At 37.1% G+C, this 21,479-nt stretch overlaps 1 protein-coding gene across 1 annotated transcript in view; it reads left to right on the plus strand.

Moving 5' to 3' along the window:
* The window catches only part of TXNDC16 (thioredoxin domain containing 16), a 120,573-nt gene that overhangs the window by 96,862 nt on the left and 2,232 nt on the right, over positions 1–21,479 (plus strand). Inside the window, exon 18 of the mRNA XM_021701456.1 lies at positions 2,020–2,210. Coding sequence (XP_021557131.1) covers positions 2,020–2,210 — 191 coding nt within the window. The remainder of the gene's footprint in view (positions 1–2,019; positions 2,211–21,479) is intronic.

Raw genomic sequence — 21,479 nt, forward strand, 5'->3', positions numbered from 1 at the left:
TATATATATATATATATATATATATATATATATATATATATATAGGGAGGGAGTAAGAACATTTAAGTTCTACTCTCTTAGCAAATTTCAATTATATAGTGTTCACAACTACAGTCACCATGTTATACGTTAGATCCTCAGACCTTATTTATTCATCTTACAGCTGAAAGTTTCTTTCCTTTTCCCAATCTCTTCCTATTTCCCCCAACACTGAGTCCCGGGCAACCACTTTTCTACTCTGGTTCTGTGAGTTTGACTTTTTGATTTTTCACATAAGTGATACCATGTAGTATTTGTCTTTCGTCGTCTGGCTTATTTCACTTGGCGTAATGCCCTCAGAGTCCATCCATGTTGTAGCAAAGAGCAGGATTTTCTTCTTTCTCATGACTGAATAATATTCCATTGTATATGTACCACATCTTAGGTTGTTTCCGTATTTGGCTATTGCAAATAATGCTGCAATAAACACGGGAGTGCATATATCTCTTCACTGTCTTGTTTTCATCTCTTTTGGATAAATACCCAGAAGTAGGACTGCTGGATCAGATGGTAGTTCTATTTCAGTTTTTTGAGGAACCACCTTGCTGTTTTCCATAGTGGTTGTACCAATTTACATTCTCACTAACAGTGTACAAGGGTCCCTTTTCTTTACATTTGTTATCTTTTGTCTTTTTGATACTAGTCATTTTAACAGGGTTGAGGTGGTATCTCATTGTGGTTTTGTTTTGCATTCTCTAATTTCCCTAGTGATGTGGAACATCTTTTCTTATGTCTGTTGGCCATATGTGTCGTCTTTGTAAAAATGTCTATTCAGTTCCTCTGCCAATTTTTAAATTGGATTGTGTTCTTTGCTGTTATGTGTGTTCTTTAGTTATTTTGGATATAAACCCCTTATCAGATAGATGATTTGCAAATATTTTCTCTCATTCCAAAAGTTGCCTTTTCATTTAGTTGATGGTTTCCTTTGCTATGCAGAAGCTTTTTAATTTGATGTAGTCCACTTATTTATTTTTATTTATGTTACTTTTCCTTTTGGTGTCATACAAATTTTAAGTAGTAGTAATTTTTTTTATTTTAAAAGTAATTGATGTCCATTGAAGCAAATACAGAAAAATAAACATTGTGATATTTTGGCATTTTTCTTCAGTTCCTTTTTCTGTACTTTTATATTTTTAAAATGCAGCCTGAAATGTTACAGATAATTTTCAGTGCATTCACCAACAATATTTTCTGTTAGGTTTTCTAGATGTATGGCTTGTGTTACATTTAATGTCTGTGAACAGAGTTCACATAAATACACACTATCTATTGTTCAAATTCATCAAATGAAAAGACATTTTTAATTCATTTGAAAAATTACAAGAATGAGGCAATGTACATTTTTTTTTTCCCATGAAGAGTTCACCAACAGTACAACATACTGCTTAAGACAAAATTTTCCCAGAGCTTTGTAGGTATCTCAGAGTAAAACAGTATTTTCCACAGTGTGGAATGTGCTGTTTTAGGAAACCTAGGTATCTTAAAAGTTATGGTTTCTGTGTATGACCAAAACTTTTAAAAAATGTTTTGAATTTGAAATTAACCCCTTCTCTTTGTTCCTGAGGAAAAACAACTTTATTTGGAGAAGTATTTATTATAAATATTTTATATTTTGTAACCATTTAATTTTTAAGTTGACATGTGATCAGATACTTGGCTCAGCTTTGGAAGGAACCTGTTGATTATATCAAACCCAAATTGACAGATCTTTGAACTATAACTGGTTTTCATGAAAATAGTCATTGACTGCCTTTTTTTTTTTTGCCCTAAGAGAAACACAGTGCCCACATTAAAAGAAACTCATTAAGAATCTGATTACTAATAACATAGTTATAGACCTCTTGGTTTTTAAGATCTCTTTTTATAAAATAAACTTAATGACATGATACTATATTTAAAGTTTAATGTTCCACAACCTTTTATTTTCATAATTTTGTTATAGAGAGAAATATTAACGTGTTCAGTTGCTCCCTTTTGCAGAAAGAATACTCCTGTGGGAAGAGGAATCTTGGAGGCATATTTTGATGCTCTGCCTCCCCTTCCTCTTCTTGTTATGGTCAATCTGCATTCAGGTGGCCAAGTATTTGCATTTCCTTCAGACCAGGCTATCACTGAACAAAACCTTTTATTGTGGCTGAAGAAACTGGAAGCAGGACTTGAGAGTCACATCAGTAAGTTTCCTGTTTTAATACACGCAGTTATGTGTTTTCATAGATTTTTAAACTTGAATTATAGCTAATACATGCTAGAATGAGTTGAATTGTAATGTTTATATCTTAAATATTAATATGTTATAGCATTGTCCATGGAACAATCTTCTCTGTGGTATTTATTACCCCCGAGAAAATAAGTACCATTACATTTTATTAAATTTAATGACAGTAATAACATTTATTGAATGCTGAATAGGTGTCTAGCACAATGCTAAGTGATTCACATGTGTTAACTCATTTAATTCTCCTAAGAGTCATAGGAAGTATTGTTACCTGTAGAAGAGTTAGGTAACTAGTTCAAAGTTAAATAACCAGTAAATAAGGAAGCTTGGATTCCAACCTGCATCTCTTTTACTCCAGAGCCAGAATTTTGAACCATAACAAAATAGATCTTGGTCAATTTATGATGCTGGCTTATGATATGTCATAGTCTCTACTTTTCTAAAACATATGTGAATTTATGTACAATTGTGGTAACAGGCCTGTTGCTATAATTCAAATAAGAAGTAATAAACTAGATCATTAGTATATTGAGGAAATAGTGTGAAATTTGATGTAATGAAAAATCTCCTGAGATACTAACCAAGGATTTTGTTATTGGATACCAGATGAACTATATTTTGACATTGTTCCATGACAGAGTCCTGAAATAGGGGGTGTGTGTATATAAATATGTATGTGTATATATACACACACACAGTTCTTGTGTACAAACTCCAATTCAGTGTTATATTGTCTCTCAGCCAGCTTGCATAGTGTGAATCTATCATTATATTTAATCAGATACCTAATTTAAGTGTCAATCATTGCAGCACACCTGTTCTTCCCAGGTGGTCTGCTTCATTTCTGTTAAGTTAGGCAGTTTTAACGATGTTTAACTTGCCCATGGATGATATTTTTATATTGAAATATAATTCACATACCATAAAATTCATCCTTTTAAAGTGTACAATTCAGTAGTGTTTAGTGTATTCACAAGGTCATGCAACCATTACCACTGTTGAATTCCAGAACATTTCATCACCCCAAAAAGAAACCCCCTACCCATTAGCAGTCACTCTCTCTTCTCCTTCCCTCCACTCCCTGACAATATACTTTATGTCTTGGTAGATTTACCTATTCTAGACAATTTATATAAATGGAATCATATGTGGCCTTTGGATCTGGCTTTTTCACTTAGTATCTAAGTTTTCAAGGATCATTGATGTTAAACATGAATCAATAGTTCATTTCTTTTTATGGATGAATAATATTTCATTGTATGGTTATACCACATTTGTTTATCCACCAGTTGGATATTTGGGTTGCCTCCACATTTTGGCTATTATAAATAGTGCTGCTATGAACATTCCTGTACATGTTTTTTTTTTTTTTTTTTTTGGTCTGTCCTTACGCCAGTACCACACTGTCTTGAATGCTACAGCTTTATAGTTGGCTTTAAATTGGGAAATTTGATCCTCCAACTTTGTTCTTTATTTCCAAGATGATTCTGGATGCTGTTGGCATCCAGATAATGCTGATGGCATTATTAGGTCTTAATTTTAATATTTTCCTAGGAAATGTGAAAAATAAATTAACTATATTGTTTAAGACGTAATCTGGAAGGAGGTCTTTCTGTGTTGTTACCACTCATCTCTGACTCACTCATTCTGGTCACATGGTATGGGGTCCTTTAAGTTGTAGGTTTTGAGCTCTTGAGACACTCTGTGTTCACTTCTCTATCTGCATTGCTATTTTTTTTTTTTTAAAGATTTTATTTATTTGATAGAGAGAGACACAGTCAGAGAGGGAACACAAGCAGGGGGAGTGAGTGAGGGAGAAGCAGGCTTCCCGCTGAGCAGGGAGCCCGATGCGGGGCTCGATCCCAGGACTCCAGGATCATGACCTGAGCCGAAGGCAGACGCTTAACGACTGAGCCACCCAGGCGCCCCTGCATTGCTATTTTATAGGCTTGAATGAGGTGTAATCATTTTGTAGTTATGGTGTGACAATTGAAGGAGAGAGAAAGAGTTTCCCAGACAAACAAAAGTTAAAGGAGCTCATCACCAGTAAGCCAGCCTTACAAGAAATGTTAAAGGGAATTATTTAAGTGGAAAAGAAAAGGCCATGACCAGAAGAAGATTATGAAAGAAAAAAATCTCACCGTTAAAAGCAAACATAAAGATAGTGGATCAGTCACTTATAACTAGTATGAAGATTAAAAGACAAAAGTAGTAAAATCAGCCATCTCTAAATTAATTAATTGATACACAAAAAGATGTAAAATATGACACCAAAGACAGAAAACTGGGGTGTGGGGGAAATAGTAAAAATGTAGTGCTTTTAGAATGTTTTCAAACTTAAGTGACCATCAACTTAAAATGGACTGCTATATACATAGTCGTGATAACCACAAACCAAAAATCTGTAATAGATACTCAAAAAATAAAGAGAAAGGAATCCAAACATAACACTAAAGAAAGTCATCAAATCACAAGGGAAGAGGACAAGAGAAGGAACATAGAAGGACTACAGAAACAGCCAGAAAACCATTAATAAGGGGTGCGTCTGGGTGGCTCAGTTGTTAAGCGTCTGCCTTCGGCTCAGGCCCTGATCGAGCCCCACATCGGGCTCCCTGCTCAGCGGGAAGCCTGCTTCTCCCTCTCCCACTGTGTCTCTATCAACTAAATAAATAATATCTTTAAAAAGAAACCATTAATAAAATGGCAATAAATATACACTTATCAATAATTGCTTTATTTATAAAGATTTTATTTTTTTTTAAGATTTTATTTATTGGTCAGAGAGAAAGAGAGCACACAAGCAGAGGGAGCAGCAGGTAGAGGGAGAAGCAGGCTCCCCTCTGAGCAAGGAGCCTGATATGGGACTTGATCCCAGAACCCTGGGATCATGACCTGAGCCAAAGGCAGAAGCTTAGCCAACTGAGCCACCCAGGCATCCCTAAAGATTTTAAGTAATTTCCACACCCAACATGGGGCTTGAACTCACAACCCCAAGATCATGAGTCGCATGCTGTACTGACTGAGCCAGCCAGGCACCCCTTATTAATAATTATTTTAAGTATAAGTAGGCTAAATGCGCCAATCAAAAGATGAAATAACAAGACCCATCTATATGCTTCCTACAAGAGACTCACTTCAGACTTAAAGATACATACAGACTAAAAGTGAAAGGATGAGAAAAGATATTTCATGCAAATGGAAATGAAAAGAAAGCTGGGGTAATAATACTTATATCAGGCAATATAAACATTAAAACAAAGACTAACAAGAGATAGTGAAGGGCGTAACAATAATAAAGGGATCAATCCAACAAGAAGATACAACAGTTGTAAATATCTAGGCACCCAATATAGGAGCACCTAATTATATAAAGCAAATATTAACAGACATAAAGGGAGGGGTGCCTGGGTGGCTCAGTTGGTTAAGCATCTGCCTTCAGCTCAGGTCCTGATCCCAGAGTCCTGGGATTGAGCCCCATATCAGGCTCCCTGCTCAGCACGGGGGGAGGAGAGGGAGGGGGTGCTCTGCTTCTCCCTCTGCCTCTGCCCTTCCCCCTCTGCTCGTATTCTCTCACTTTCTCAAATAAATAAAATCTTAAAAAAAAAAAAACAGACATAAAGGGAGAAATTGACAGTAATTCAATACTGGTAGGGGACTTTAACACCCCAATACATCAATGGATAGAGAACACCCAGACTGAAAATCAATAGAGAAAACAGTGGCTTTGAATGACATATTAGGTCAGATGGACTTAACAGATATATAGAGAACATTTCATCCTAAAACAGCAGAATACACATTCTTTGCAAGTACACATGGAATATTCTCCGGGATAGATCAGAGGTTAGGCCACAAAACAAGTCTCAATAAATTCAAAAAGTTTGAAATCATATGCATTTTTTTCCCCCACTACAATGGTATGGAACTAGAAATTAATCAGAAGAAAAAAAAAAGCTGGAGAAAAACCCCACAAACACATAGAGGTTAAACAGCATGTCATTAACCAATGGGTCAACAAAGAAATCAAAGAGGAAATAAAAAAATACCTGCAGACAAATGAAAATGGACACACATCAGTTCAAAATCTTCGGGAGGCAGCAAAAACACTTCTAAGAGGGCAGTCTATAGCAATAGAGGCCTCCTTCAAGAAACAAGAAAAATCTCAAACAATCTAACCTTATACCTAAAAGAGCTAGAAAAAGAACAAAGCCCAAAGTTATAGAAGGAAGGAACTAATAAAGATTAGAATGGAAAGAAATGATTAGAGACTAAAAAAAAAATCAATGAAACTAAGATTTGGTTCTTTAAAAAGATAAACAAATTGATAGACCTTTATCCAGACTCAAGCAGGAAAAAGGACTCAAATATACTCAGAGATGAAAGAGAAGTTATAACCAACACCACAGAAGTACCAAGGACTGTAAGAAACTACCATGAAAAATTATATGCTACAAAATTGTACAACCTAGAAGAAATGGATACATTCCTAGAAACTTACAAACTTCCAAGACTGAATCAGGAAGAAACAGAAAGTCTGAAAAAAACAGTTACTCATACCAATATTGAATCAATAATCAAAAACTTCCAACAAAAAAAGTCCTAGACCAGAAGGCTTCACAGGTGAATTCTACCAAACATTTAAAGAAGAATTAATATACCATACTCATGGATTGGAAGAATTAATATTGTTTATATGTCCATACTACAAAGCAATCTACAGATTCAGTGCAGTCCTTATTAGAATACCAAGGATATCTTCACAGAACTAAAATTTGTATGAAACAACAAAAGACTTCCAAAGCAATCTTGAGAAAGAAGAACAAAGCTGGAGGTATCACAATCCTAGTTTTCAAACAGTATTACAAAGCTATATTAATCAAAAACAGAATGGTACTGGTACAAAAATAGACACGTGGATCAATGGAACTGAAGAGAGCCTAGCAATAAACCCACACTTAAAAGGTTAATCTATAGCAAATGAGGCCATAATATACAATGGGAAAAGACAGTTTCTTTAATAAATGGTGTTGGGAAAACTGGACATCTACATGGAAAAGAATGAAACTGGATCACTTTCTTATACCATACACAAAAATAAATTAAAAATAGACTAAATACCTAAATATAAGAACTGAAATCATAAAACTTAATCTTAAAGGAAAACATAGGCAGTAAACTCTTGGACATCAGCCTTAGCAATATTTTTCTGGATGGTCCTGAGGCAAGGGAAACAAAAGCAAAAACAGAGTTGGTACTGTATCAACCTAAAAAGCTTTTGCACAGCAAAGGAAACCATCAACAAAATGAAAAGACAACCTACTTAATGGGAGAAGATATTTGCAAATGATATATCCAATAAGGGGCTAATATCTAAAATGTATAAAGAACACATATACCTCAACACCAAGAAAACCAATAATCCTGTTTAAAAATGGGCAGAGGATCTTCCTAAGAAGACATACAGGTGGCCAAGAGACGCATGAAAAGATGTTCAGCATCACTCATCATCAGGGAAATACAAATCAAAACCACAATGAGATATCACCTCATACTAGTCAGAATGGCTAATATCAAAAAGACAAGAAATAGTAAGTGTTGGCAAGCATGTGGAGAAAAGAGAACCCTTATGGACTGTTGGTGGGAATGTAAATTGGTACAGCTACTGTGGAAAAGTGTATGGAGGTTCCTCAAGAAATTAAAAGTAGAAATACCGTGTGACTTAGTAATTCCACTTCTGAGTATTTACACAAAGAAATTGAGAACACTAATTTGAAAAGATCTATGCACCCCTATGTTTACTGTAGCATTATTTACAAGAGCAAAGACATGGACACAACACAAGTGTCCATTGATAGATGAATGGAAAAAGAAGGTGTGATATTTATACTAAACAATGGGATATTCCTCAGCCATAAAAAAGAATGAAATCTTGCCATTAGTCACAGCATAGGTGGACGTAGAGTATTATGCTAAGTGAAATAAGACAGAGGAACACAAATACTGTATGATATTATGTATACATGGAATCTAAAAAACAAAACAAATGGACAAAACAGAAACAGACACAGGAACTAGTGGTTTTCAGAGGGGAGGGGAGTGGAGGATGGGTGGACAAAATAGGGGAAGGGAATTAAGAGGTACAAACTTCAGTTATAAGTCATGGGGATGAAAAGTACATCTTAGGGAATATAGTTAATATGCCATTTTTGTTTGGTGACAGTAACTAGACATACGGCAATCATTTCATATATATATGAATGTCAAATCATTCTGTTGTATACCTGAAGCTAATATTGTGTTGTCAACAGTACTTCAATTAAAAAAATAAAAATAATAAAAAAGGTGGTGATGTTCAAAGATACAAAAACCTGAGCTCATAATCCAACCCCCTTGATTATTTAATGGTGTGGCTCTAGGCAAGTCTTTGTTTCTTCCTCTGCAACTGTAAAGTGAGATTAATAGTTCCTACTCTATATCATATACTTATTTTAATTTTTTTAAAGCTTTTTAAAATTTATTTATCTGAGAGACAGAATGAGCACAAGCAAGGGGAGGGGCAGAGGGAGAGGGAGAAGCAGACTCCCTGCTGAGTAGGGAGCCAGACATGGGGTTTAATCCCAGGACCCTGAGATCATGACCTGAGCCGAAGGCAGATGCTTAACCAACTAAGCCACCCAGGCGCCCCTCACATACTTATTTTAAAAATCAAGTAAAATTATGTATGTAAAGATACTTTGTAAGGTGTGAAATCTAAAGTATTATCATCAGTCTTACAGAGATCTTTTCTACAAGGAGTATTTGTAGGGCTTTGATTCCTCAACTCAAATCATTACCAAGAGGAAAGAACCAGAATTATTATTATTACTATTTTTTAGTTTCCTGAGAGATTAGAGTATCTTCCATTGTAATTTTGTTAATGCCTTTGTTAACTCTTTGAGGGGTTTCCATTATTTCTTTGTATCAGTGTTCCTATTCTTAAATTATCCCTGCAGCCTCTGCAGCAGGAAAGAAGCAAACTGAGCAGTACTTTTATGTATTGGGTCCTGTCTTCTGTGCCAACAGGACCTGGTCTTACCACACTTTGAGAGACAGATTGGACTGTGGGGTGTTGTAGCTACTCCCAGAAAAGCCTGAATCTGTGATTTGGTGCCATGTGTATCTGCTTTACCATGCTTGCTGCACATCTTAATTTATGTGAAATTGTAACCATTGGCTGTTGTTATTCGAGATTTCCATTTAACTTTCAAGTTCTCAGACCGTTCTCGGTCTTGATTTTCTCATTTATAAAATTGGGATAAAAATTATACTTACTGCATGGGGTTGTAAAGATTAAAAGAATAATGCCTGGTACAAAGTAAAGGTTCAATAAATGTTAGCTGTTATTACTATCAATACTAATTTGATAATAAAGCATTTATTATTCATATATGATGACAATACAGTTTTATTTGCAATTGAAAACATCCAGGACCTTTGCATAGTTTTCTTAGCAAATAATTAGCAGAACTGAGATGCCTGCTTTCAGACATTTTGCCATCATGTCAGACCACTAGGCTGCAGTGCTTACCTTAAAAAATAAATATGCTAAGTATTTGTTACACTTTAAGTTGGACTTTCCTTAAAGATACTTTAATGTTGGGGTGCCTGGGTGGCATAGTCGGTTAGGCATCTGCCTTCAGAAACTCAGGTCATGATCTCAGGGTCACTGCTCAGTGTGGAGTCTGTTTCTCCCTCTCCTTCTGCCTCTCCCCACCATTCATGCACGTTCTATCTCTCACTCATTCTCTCAAATAAATAAATAAAATCTTTAAAAAAAAGATACTTTATCTGCATGTTGCAAACTATAAACAGTTATTCTTACTCTTACTATTCCTTATATTTAAGAAAATATTTTATTTCCTGGTTACTTTTTTTAAAGATTTTATTTATTTATTTGACAGAGAGACACAGTGAGAGAGGGAACACAAGCAGGGGAGTGGGAGAGGGAGAAGCAGGCTCCCTGCTGAGCAAGTAGCCAGATGCAGGACTCGATCCCAGGACCCTGGGATCATGACATGAGCTGAAGGTAGACGCTCAATGACTGAGCCACCCAGGCGCCCCTTTCCTGGTCACTTTTGAATCTGCTAATCCAGCAATAGTGATTTAAAACATCAAGTATAGATGTAGCCTAAACTTAATACCCTCCTAATGTACACGTACTAGGATTTCATATAATTGAGTCTACATGAGGAAATTATATATCCAGTATAGATAAACTGGAGAGAGGGGAAGACAGCCACACACCAGTCCAACTTCAGCCCCAGCAGTGGGATAGGGGCAGACATCCAATCTGACTGCAGACCCTGCCAGAACAGAAGCTTCTCAGGGGACAACACAGGGAAGTGCCCCATGCTACTGTATCTCTGGCAAATACCTGGTCCTACTCAAGCCCATTGTGGCCCCAGAATGTCCCACTAACAACACAGGGATTAATACCTGTCCACCACTGGCAAAGAGCCATTGCAGATGACTGCACTGAGGCGAAAGCAGCTCAACAACAATAGTAGGACACAAGCAACACACATAGGAGACATCTGTGAAGCGCCAGGTTCTGATGAACAATGGACATTGGAGTGCAGAGCACTACAAGACCTCTTTTTCATAAAGCCACTATTTTCAAGAGCAGGAGACATAGCTGACTTTACTAACACATTGAAACAGTTCAACAAAATGAGGAGTCAGAGGAATACGTCCCAAATGAAGGAATAGGACAAAATCACAGCAGGAGAGCTAAACAAAATGGAAATGTCATATGCCTGAGAGAGAATTTAAAGTAATGGTCATAAAGATACTTGCTGGACTTGAGAAGAGTGGAGGACCTCAGTAAGACTTTTAACAGAGATGTAAAACATAGAAAAGAACCAGTCAGAGATGAAGAACTCAATAACTGAAATTAAAAATACACTAGATGGAATAAATAGTAGACTATAGAGAAAACAGAAGAATGGATTGGCAACTTGGAGGACAGAGTAATGGAAAGCAATTAAGCTAAACAGGAGAGAGAAAAAAATAATAAAAAATGAAAATAGACTTAGGGAACTCAGACACCATCAAGTATAATAACGTTTGCATTATAGGGACCCCAGAAAGAGAAGGGGGAGAGAAAGGGCAGAAAATCTATTTGAAGAAATAATAGTTGAAAAATTCCTGAATCTGGGGAAGGAAACAGAAATCTAGATCCAGGGGGCACAAGAGCCCCCAACAAAATCAACCCAAAGACGTACACACTAAGACACATAGTAATGAAAATGGCAAAAAGTAGTAATAAGAGAATTTTCAAAGCAGCAAGAGGGAAACCCTGTAAGGCTATCAACAGATTTTTCAGCAGGAACTTTGAATATATCATGCCACTCCCTTGTAGCCTGCAAAGTGCTGAAAGAAAAAAATCGGCAGCCAAGAATATCTGGCAAGGCTATCATTTAGAATAGAAGGAGAGAGAGTTTCCCAGACAAAAGTTAAAAGAATTCATGACCTAAAGGGGACTCTTTGAATGGAAAGGAAAGACCATAAACAGGAGTAAGAAGAGTGGGAAGCACAAAAGCAGTAAAATTAAGTATATCTGTAAAATCAGTGGAGGGGTGGGGAAAAGATGGCAGAGGAATAGGGGACCCTATTCCAACTGGTCCCCGGAATTGAGTTGGGTATCTACCAGACCACTCTGAACAGACCACTCTGAAATCAGCCTGAGATGTAAGAAGATAGCTCTGGATCTCTACAAACAGAATATCGCAGGTGGTTGGTTTCAAGGTACTAAGTGGGGGACCGTGATTCCACACGCAGATATCAGAGGATAAACATAAGGGGGGAGGGAGCTGAGCCATGGGGATCCTACACCGCTGGTGAGCGATAGCCTCCCGCGCTGGGGATAGGGCACAGATTCGCAGACTTGTGGCGATGGAGAAAGGAATTTAGGGCAGCCCCCCAGACAGAAACCCGGAATGGTGGGGCCACGTGTGCGAACTGGGGGTGGCTGGCAGTTTCAGAAGCACAAAGGGCCCCAACATGGAGGCGAGGACTGGGAGCATTGCTGAGGGGTGCACAATCCAGGACGCTGCAGTTTATAGCAGCACAGACAGAAATGGAGATGTGTGTGGCCTGGAGAGCTCACTAAAGAACAGACTGCAATCTCTTTGCTCTGAGGCAGAAGGTTGGAAATGATCTCTCCTGCTCTGACTCTAGGAAGGGACGCAGAAAGCCACCAGGGAAAGCCGCCAGAGAACAAAAGCCCCCAAAAACCGGTTTTCACTGAGCCCATCCCCCACCACAGGGGGAAGGGCAACTCTGCCCAAACAGGGTTGCCTGAATAGCAGTGCAGCAGACCCCTCCCCCAGAAGACAGGCTGGGAGAACAAGAGAACAGCAACCCTAAGGTCCCTAGAAAACAGGTGCATCTTGCTTGGGTTGTGGTCAATAATTTGGACTCTATACATTCCCTCAACCACCCCTCAACCAGAATGATTAGGAGGAACCCCCAAAATAGGAAAGACTCAGACACTGTGACCTCTGCCACAGATTTACAAATGAATTCAGATATAACCAAGATGTCGGAGATGGAATTCAGGGTAGCAATTGTGAAGACAGTAGCTAGAATGGAGAAATTGATTAATGGCAACATAGAGTCTCTAAGGGCAGAAATGAAAGCTGAATTGGCAGAACTTAAAAATGCTATCAATGAGATCCAATCTAATCTAGATAATCTAACAGCTAGGGTAAGCGAGGCAGAAGAATGAATTAGTGATCTGGAAGACCAGTTAATAGACAAGAAGGAAAAAGAGGTGGCCAGGGAAAAACAACTCAGAATCCATGAAAATAGAATCAGAGAAATAAGTGACACCATGAAACGTTCCAATGTCAGAATTATTGGGATCCCTGAGGGGGTGGAGAGAGAGAGAGGACTAGAAGATATATTTCAGCAAATCGTAGCTGAGAACTTCTCTAATCTGGGGAATGAAACAAACATTCGTGTCCTATAGGCAGAGAGGACCCCTCCCAAGATCAAGGAAAACAGGCCAACACCCCAGCATGTAATAATAAAACTCGCAAATCTTAGAACCAAGGAAACCATCTTAAGGGCAGTTAGGGGGAAGAGATTCCTTACGTACAGAGGGAGGAACATCAGAATAACGTCAGACCTATCCACAGACACCTGGAAGACAGAAAGGACTGGCCAGGGTACTAAATGAGAAGAACATGCAGCCAAGAATACTTTATCTGGCAAGGCTGTCATTTAGAATGGATGGAGAGATGCAGAGCTTCCAAGGCCAGCAGAAACTGAAAGAATATGTGACCACTAAGCCAGCCCTGCACGAAATATTAAGGGGGGGATTCTATAAAAGGAGAAAGACCCCAAGAGTGATTTAGAACAGAAATTTACAGAGAATCTATAAAAACAAGGTCATCACAGGCAACATGATGACAATAAATTCATATATTTCAACAATCACTCTCAACATGAACGGCATAAATGCTACCATAAAATGGCACAGGGTTGCAGACTGGATAAAAAGACAGGATCCACCCATATGCTGTCTACAAGAGACACATTTTGAACCTAAAGATACATCCAGACTGAAAGTGAAGGGATGGAGTTCCATCTTCCATGCCAACGGACCTCAAAAAAAAGCTGGGGTAGCAATTCTTGTATCAGAAAAATTAGATTTTAAACTAAAGACTGTAGTTAGAGACACAGAAGGACACTATATCATTCTTAAAGGGTCTATCCAACAAGAAGATCTAACAATTGTAAATACCTATGCCCCCAACATGGGAGCAGCCATCTACATAAGCCAACTGTTAACCAAAATAAAGAGTCATATTGATAACAATACGTTAATTGTAGGAGACCTCAACACTCCACTCTCAGCAATAGACAGATCATCTAAGCAGAAAATCAACAAAGAAACAAGAGCTTCGAATGACCCATTGGACCAGATGGACCTCATAGATATATACAGAACATTCCACCCTAAAACAACAGAATACTCATTCTTGTCGAGTGTACATGGAACTTTCTCCAGAATAGACCACATACTGGGTCACAAATTAGGTCTCAATCGATACCAAAAGACTGATATTATTTCCTGCATATTGTTAAACCATAATGCTTTAAAACTGGAACTCAATCACAAGAAAAAATTTGGCAGAAATTCAAATACTTGGAAGCTAAAAGACCACTCTGCTCAAGAATGTTTGGGTCAACCAGGAAATCAAGAAGAACTTAAACAATTCCTGGAAACCAATGAGAACAAAAACACATCGGTCCAAAACCTATGGGAACTGCAAAGGCAGTCCTAATGGGAAAATACATGGCCATCCAAGCCTCACTCAAAAAAATAGAAAAATCCCGAATTCACCAACTAATTTTACACCTTAAAGAGATAGAGAAAAAGCAACAAACGATGCCTAAGCCACGCATTAGAAGAGAAATAATTGAGATTAGAGCAGAGATCAATGATTTAGAAACCAGAAACACAGTAGATAGATCAATGAAACTAGAAACTTGTTCTTTGAAAGAATTAATGAGATTGATAAACCACTGGCCAGACTTATCCAAAAGAAAAGAGAAAGGACCCAAATTAATAAAATTATGATGAAAGGGGAGAGATCACGACTAACACCAAGGAAATAGAAACAATTATTAGAAATTATTATCCACAACTACAATGGAATATTACTCAGCCATCAGAAAGGATGAATACCCAATTTTTACATCAACATGGATGGGACTGGAGGAGATTATCCTAAGTGAAATAAGTCAAGCAGAGAAAGTCAATTATATGGTTTCATTTATTTGTAGAACATAAGGAATAGCATGGAGGACATTAGGAGAAGGAAGGGAAAAATGAAGTGGGGAAATTGGAGGGAGAGATGAACCATGAGAGACTATAGACTCTTAGAAACAAACAGGGTTTTAGAGGGGAGAGGGATGGGGGGGATGGGTTAGCCCGGTGATGTGTATTAAGGAGGGCACATACTGCATGGAGCACTGGGTATTAATACGAAAACAATGGATCGTGGATCACCACATCAAAAACTAATGATGTATTGTATGGTGACTAACATAACATAATAAAATTTTAAAAATTTTTAAAAGGAAAAAAAAACTACAAAAAAAAATTATTATCAACAACTATATGCCAAAAAATTGAGCAACCTGGAAGAAATGGATGCCTTCCTGGAAACCTATAAACTGCCAAGACTGAAACAGGAAGAAATTGACAACGTGAATAGGACAATAACCAGTAACAAGATTGAAGCAGTGATCAAAAACCTCCCAAAAAACAAGAGTCCAGGGCCTGATGGATTCCCTGGGGAATTCTACCAAACATTCAAAGAAGAAATAATACCTATTCTCCTGAAGCTGTTTCAAAAAATAGAAACAGAAGGAAAGCTTCCAGACTCATTCTATGAGGCCAGCATTACCTTAATCCCCAAACCAGCCAAAGACCCCATCAAAAAGGAGAATTTCAGACCGATATCCCTGATGAATATGCATTCCAAAATCCTCAACAAAATCCTAGCCAATAGGATCTAACAATACATTAAAAGGGTCATCCACCAGGACCAAGTGGGATTTACCCCCAGGATGCAAGGGTGGTTCAACATTTGCAAATCAATCAATGTGATAGAACACATTAATAAGAGGAGAGAGAAGAACCATATGGTTCTCTCAATTGATGCAGAAACAGCATTTGACAAAATCCAGCATCCTTTCCTGATTAAAACTCTTCAGAGTTTAAGGACAGAGGGAACATTCCTCAAGTTCATAAAATCCATCTATGAAAAACCCACAGCGAATATCATCCTCAATGGGGAAAAGCTGAGAGCCTTTCCCTTAAAATCAGGAACACGACAAGGATGCCCACTCTCGCCACTATTGTTCAACATAGTACTAGATGTCCTAGCAAAAGCAATCAGACAACAAAAAGAAATAAAAGGTATTCAGATTGGCAAAGAAGTCAAACTCTCTCTCTTCGCAGATGACATGATACTTTATGTGGAAAATCCAAATGACTCCACCCCCAAATTACTAGAACTCATAACAGCAATTCAGTAATGTGGCAGGATACAAAGTCAATGCACAGAAATCCGTTGCTTTCTTATACACTAACAATGCAACTGTAGAAAGAGAAATTAGAGAAACGGTTCCATTACAATAGCACCAAAACCCATAAGATACCTCAGAATAAACCTAACCAAAGAGGTAAAGGATCTATACTCTAGGAATTACACAACACTCATGAAGGAAATTGAAGAAGACACAAAAAGTTGGAAAAACATTCTATGCTCATGGATCAGAAGAATGAACATTCTTAAAATGTCTGTGCTACCCAGAGCAATCTATACCTTCATCACCATCCCGATCAAAGATCCAATGACATTTTTCAAAGTGCTGGAACAAACAATCCTAAAATTTGTATGGAATCAGAAAAGACCCCAAATCGCCAAGGAAATGTTGAAAAAGAAAAAGCTGGGGGCATCACGTTGCTGGATTTCAAGCTATATTACAAAGCAGCAATCACCAAGACAGCATGGTACTGGCACAAAAACAGATATATAGACCAATGGAACAGAATAGAGAACCCAGATATGGACCCTCAACTCTAGTGTCAAATAATCTTTGACAAAGCAGGAAAAAATATGCAATGGAAAAGACAGTCTCTTCAATAAATGGTGCTGGGAAAATTGGATAGCCACATGCAGAAGAATGAAACTAGACCGTTCTCTAACCCCATACACAAAGATAAACTCCAAATGGATGAAAGACCTCAATGTGAGACAGGAATCCATCAAAATCCTAGAGGAGAACATAGGCAGTAACCTCTTTGACATGGGCCACAGCAACTTCTTTCAAGATACATCTCCAAAGGCTAGTGAAACAAAAGCAAAATGAACTTTTGGGACTTCGTCAAGATAAAAAGCTTCTTCATCAATATAAAAAGCTTCTGCAAAGGAAACAGTCAACAAAACAAAGAGGCAAGCCACAGAATGGGAGAAGATATTTGCAAATGACACTATAGATAAAGGGCTGGTATCCAAGATCTATAAAGAACTTCTTAAACTCAACACCCCAAAAACAAATAATCAGGTCAAAAAATGGGCAGAAGACATGAACAGACACTTCTCCAACGAAGACATACAAATGGCTAACAGACACATGAAAAAATGTTCATCATCATTAGCCATCAGGGAAATTCAAATCAAAACCACATTGAGATACCACCTTACACCAGTTAGGATGGCAAAAATTGACAAGGCAAGAAACAACAAATGTTGGAGAGGTTGTGGAGAAAGGGGAACCCTCTTCCACTGTTGGTGGGAATGCAGGTTAGTACAGCCACTTTGGAAAACAGGGTGGAGGTGCCTCAAAAAATTAAAAATAGAGCTACCCTATGACCCAGCAATTGCACTACTGGGTATTTACCCCAAAGACACAGATGTAGTGAAAAGAAGAGCCATATGCACCCCAATGTTCATAGCAGCAATGTCCGCAATAGCCAAACTGTGGAAAGAGCTGAGATGCCCTTCAATAGATGAATGAATAAAGAAGATGTGGTCCATGTGTACAATGGAGTATTACTCAGCCATCAGAAAGGATGAATACCCAACTTTTACATCAACATGGATGGGACTGGAAGAGATTATGCTAAGTGAAATAAGTCAAGCAGAGAAAGTCAATTATCATATGGTTTCACTTATTTGTAGAACATAAGGAATAGCATGGAGGACATTAGGAGAAGGAAGGGAAAAATGAAGGGAGGGAAATCGGAGGGAGAGATGAACCATGAGATACTATGGACTCTGAGAAACATACTGAGGATTCTAGAGGGGAGGGAGGTGGGGGGATGTGTTAGCCTGGTGATGGGTATTAAAGAGGGCATGTATTGAATGGAGCACTGGGTGTTATACGAAAACAATGAATCATGGATCACTACATCAAAAACTAATGATGTATTGTGTGGTGACTCACATAATAAAATTAATTAAATTTAAAAAGTCAGTCAAGGGATTCACAAAATAAAAGGATATAAAGTATGATGCCATATACCTAAAATGTGGGGGAAGAGGAGTAAAGAATGTGTTCAAACTTAAGTGACCATTAGCTTAATATAGACTACTATATGCATAAGATGTTATATATAAACCAAATGGTAACAACAGATCAAAAATCAGTAATAGATATGGAAAAAATAAAGCAAAAGGAATCCAATATATCATCAAAGAAAGCCAGTAAACCATGAGAGAATAAAGCAAGAGAGGAAAGAACAAAGAGGAACCACAAAAACAACCATAAAACAAATTAACCAAATGGCAATAAATAACATACCTATCAATAATTGCTTTGAATATAAATGGACTAAACGCTCCATTCAAAAGACATAGGGTGAGGGAATGGATAAAAAACAAGACCCATCTGTATGCTGCATATAAGAGACTCATTTCAAACGTAAAGACACATGCAATTTGAAAGTGAACCAATAGAAAAGCATTTATCATGCAAATTGAAGTGAAAAGAAAGCCAGGGTAGCAATATGTATATCAGACAAAATAAGCTTTTAACCAAAGAGATAGAACAATTGTAAATATTTATGCACCAACATGGGAGCACCCAAATACATAATAGCATCTAGTAACAAACATAAAGGAAGTAAATGATAGTAATATAATAATAGGGGAATTTAACACCCCAGTCACATCAATGGATAGATCATCCAAATAGAAAAATCAACAAGGAAACAGTGGCTTTGAATGACACATTGGCCCAGTTGGATCTAACAGATATATTCAGAACAGTCTATCCTTTTAAAACAGCAGAATTCACATTCTTTTCAAGTGCACATGGAACATTCTCCAGAATAGATCACATATTAGACCCCCAAAACAAGTCTCAACAAATTAAAAAAGATTGAAGTCATACCATGCATTTCTTCTGAGCACAACTCTATAAAACTAGAAATTAGTTACAAGAAAAAATATGGAAACAACACAACTACATGGAGGTTAAGTAACATTCTACTAAACAATGAATGGGTCAACAAAGAAATCAAAGAGGAAATAAGAAATAGAGATGAGGAAAATGAAAACATAATGGTGCAAAATCTTTGGGGTGCAGCAAAAGTTGTTCTAAAAGGGAAGTTTATAGCAATACAGGCCTACCTCAAGAAGCAAGAAAAATCTCAAATAACCTCACCTTACACCTAAAGGCGGTAGGAAAAGAACAAACAAAACCCCAAACCAGTAGAAGGAAGGAAATAATAAAGATCAGAGCAGATATAAAGGAAATAGAAACTAAAAAAACAATAGATCAGTGAAACTAGGAGCTGGTTCTTGGAAAAGGTCAACAAAATTGATAGACCTTTAGCCAGATCATGAAAAAGAGAGAGAGAGGGAACTCAAAATCAGAAGTGATAGAAATAACAACTGACAGCACAGAAATATGAAGGATTATAAGAGAATGTTATGAAAAATTCTATGTCAACAAATTGGACAACCTAGAAGAAATGGTTAAATTCCTAGAAACATGTAACCTCCCAAAACTGAATCAGAAAGAAATAGAAACTTTGAGCCAGCAATGAAATTGAATCAGTAATCAAAAGACTCCCAACAAAGAAAAGTCCAAATGGCTACACAGGTGAATTCTACCAAACATTTAAGGAAGATTTAATACCTTGTTCTCAAACTATTAAAGAAAAGAGAGGAAGAAAAGCTTTCAAATTCATTCCATGAGGCCAGATAAAGACCCTATAAAAAAAGAATCACAGGCTAATATTTCTGATGAACATAGATGCAAAAATCCTCAACAAAATATTAGCAAACTGAATCTAACAATACATTTAAAAAATCATTCACCATTATCAAGTGGGATTTATTCCTGGGATGCAAGGGTGGTTCGTTATTCATAAATCATCATTGTGATACATCAAATCAACAAAAGAAAGGATAAAAAACCATATGATCATTTAAATAGATGCAGACAAAGCATTTGACAAAGTACAACATCCATTGATGATAAAAACAACAAAGTAAGCTTAGAGGGAACATACTTCAACATAATAAAGGCCGTATATGAAAAACCCACAGCTAACATCATACTCAATGGTGAAAAACAGCTTTTACCCTAAGGTCAGTAATAAGAATGTCCACTCTTACCACTTCTATTAAACTTAGTACTGGAAGCCCTAGCCACAGCAATCAGACAACAAAAAGAAATAAAAGGCATCCAAATTGGTAAGGAAGAAGTAAAACTGTTACTATTTGTAGATGACCCGATACTATAGACTCCACCAAAAAACTACTAGAACTGATGATGAATTCCATAAGGTCGCAGGGTACAAAGTCAATAAACAGGTATCTGTTGCATTTCCATACACTAACAATGGAGCACTGGGTGTTATATGCAAACAATGAATCATAGAACACCACATCAAAAACTAATGATGTAATGTATGGTGATTAACATAACATAATTAAAAAACCCAAAAAACAATGAAATAGCAGAAAGAGAAATTGAGAAAACAGTTCCATTTAAAGTTGCACCCAAAATAATAAAATATCTAGGAAAAAACTTAACCAAGCAGGTAAAAGACCTGTACTGTGAAAACTATAAAACATTGATGAAACAAAGACAACATAAACAAATGGAAATGCTCATGGGTTGGAAGAATTAATATTGTTAAAATGTCCATACTACCCAAAGCAATCTACAGATTTTAATGTAATCCCTATCACAGTACCAACAGAATTTTTCATAGGAGTAGATCAAGCAATTGTAAAATTTGTATGGAACCAGAAAAGAACCTGAATAGCCAAAGCAATCTTGTGCAAGAAGAACAAAACAAGGAGAACAATCCCAGATTTCAAGATATACTACAAAGCTGTGGTAATCACAACAGTATGGTACTGGCACAAAAATAGACATGTAGATCAATGGAGAATAGAGAGCCCAGAAATAAACCCATGATTATATGGTCAATTAATCTTTGACAAAGAAGGTGAGAATATGCAATGGGAAAAAGATGGTGTTGGCAAACTGGACAGCTACATAACAAACAAATGAAACTGGACCGCTTTCTCACACCTTAAAATGGATTAATCCATTTTTAAGGTGAGTCGTTAACATTATTAAGGACATAAATGTGAGATCTGAACCATAAAAATCCTAGAAGAGAGCACAGGCAGTAATTTCT

Source organism: Neomonachus schauinslandi, chromosome 9 (assembly GCF_002201575.2).
Source record: "Neomonachus schauinslandi chromosome 9, ASM220157v2, whole genome shotgun sequence".
NCBI lineage: Eukaryota > Metazoa > Chordata > Mammalia > Carnivora > Phocidae > Neomonachus > Neomonachus schauinslandi.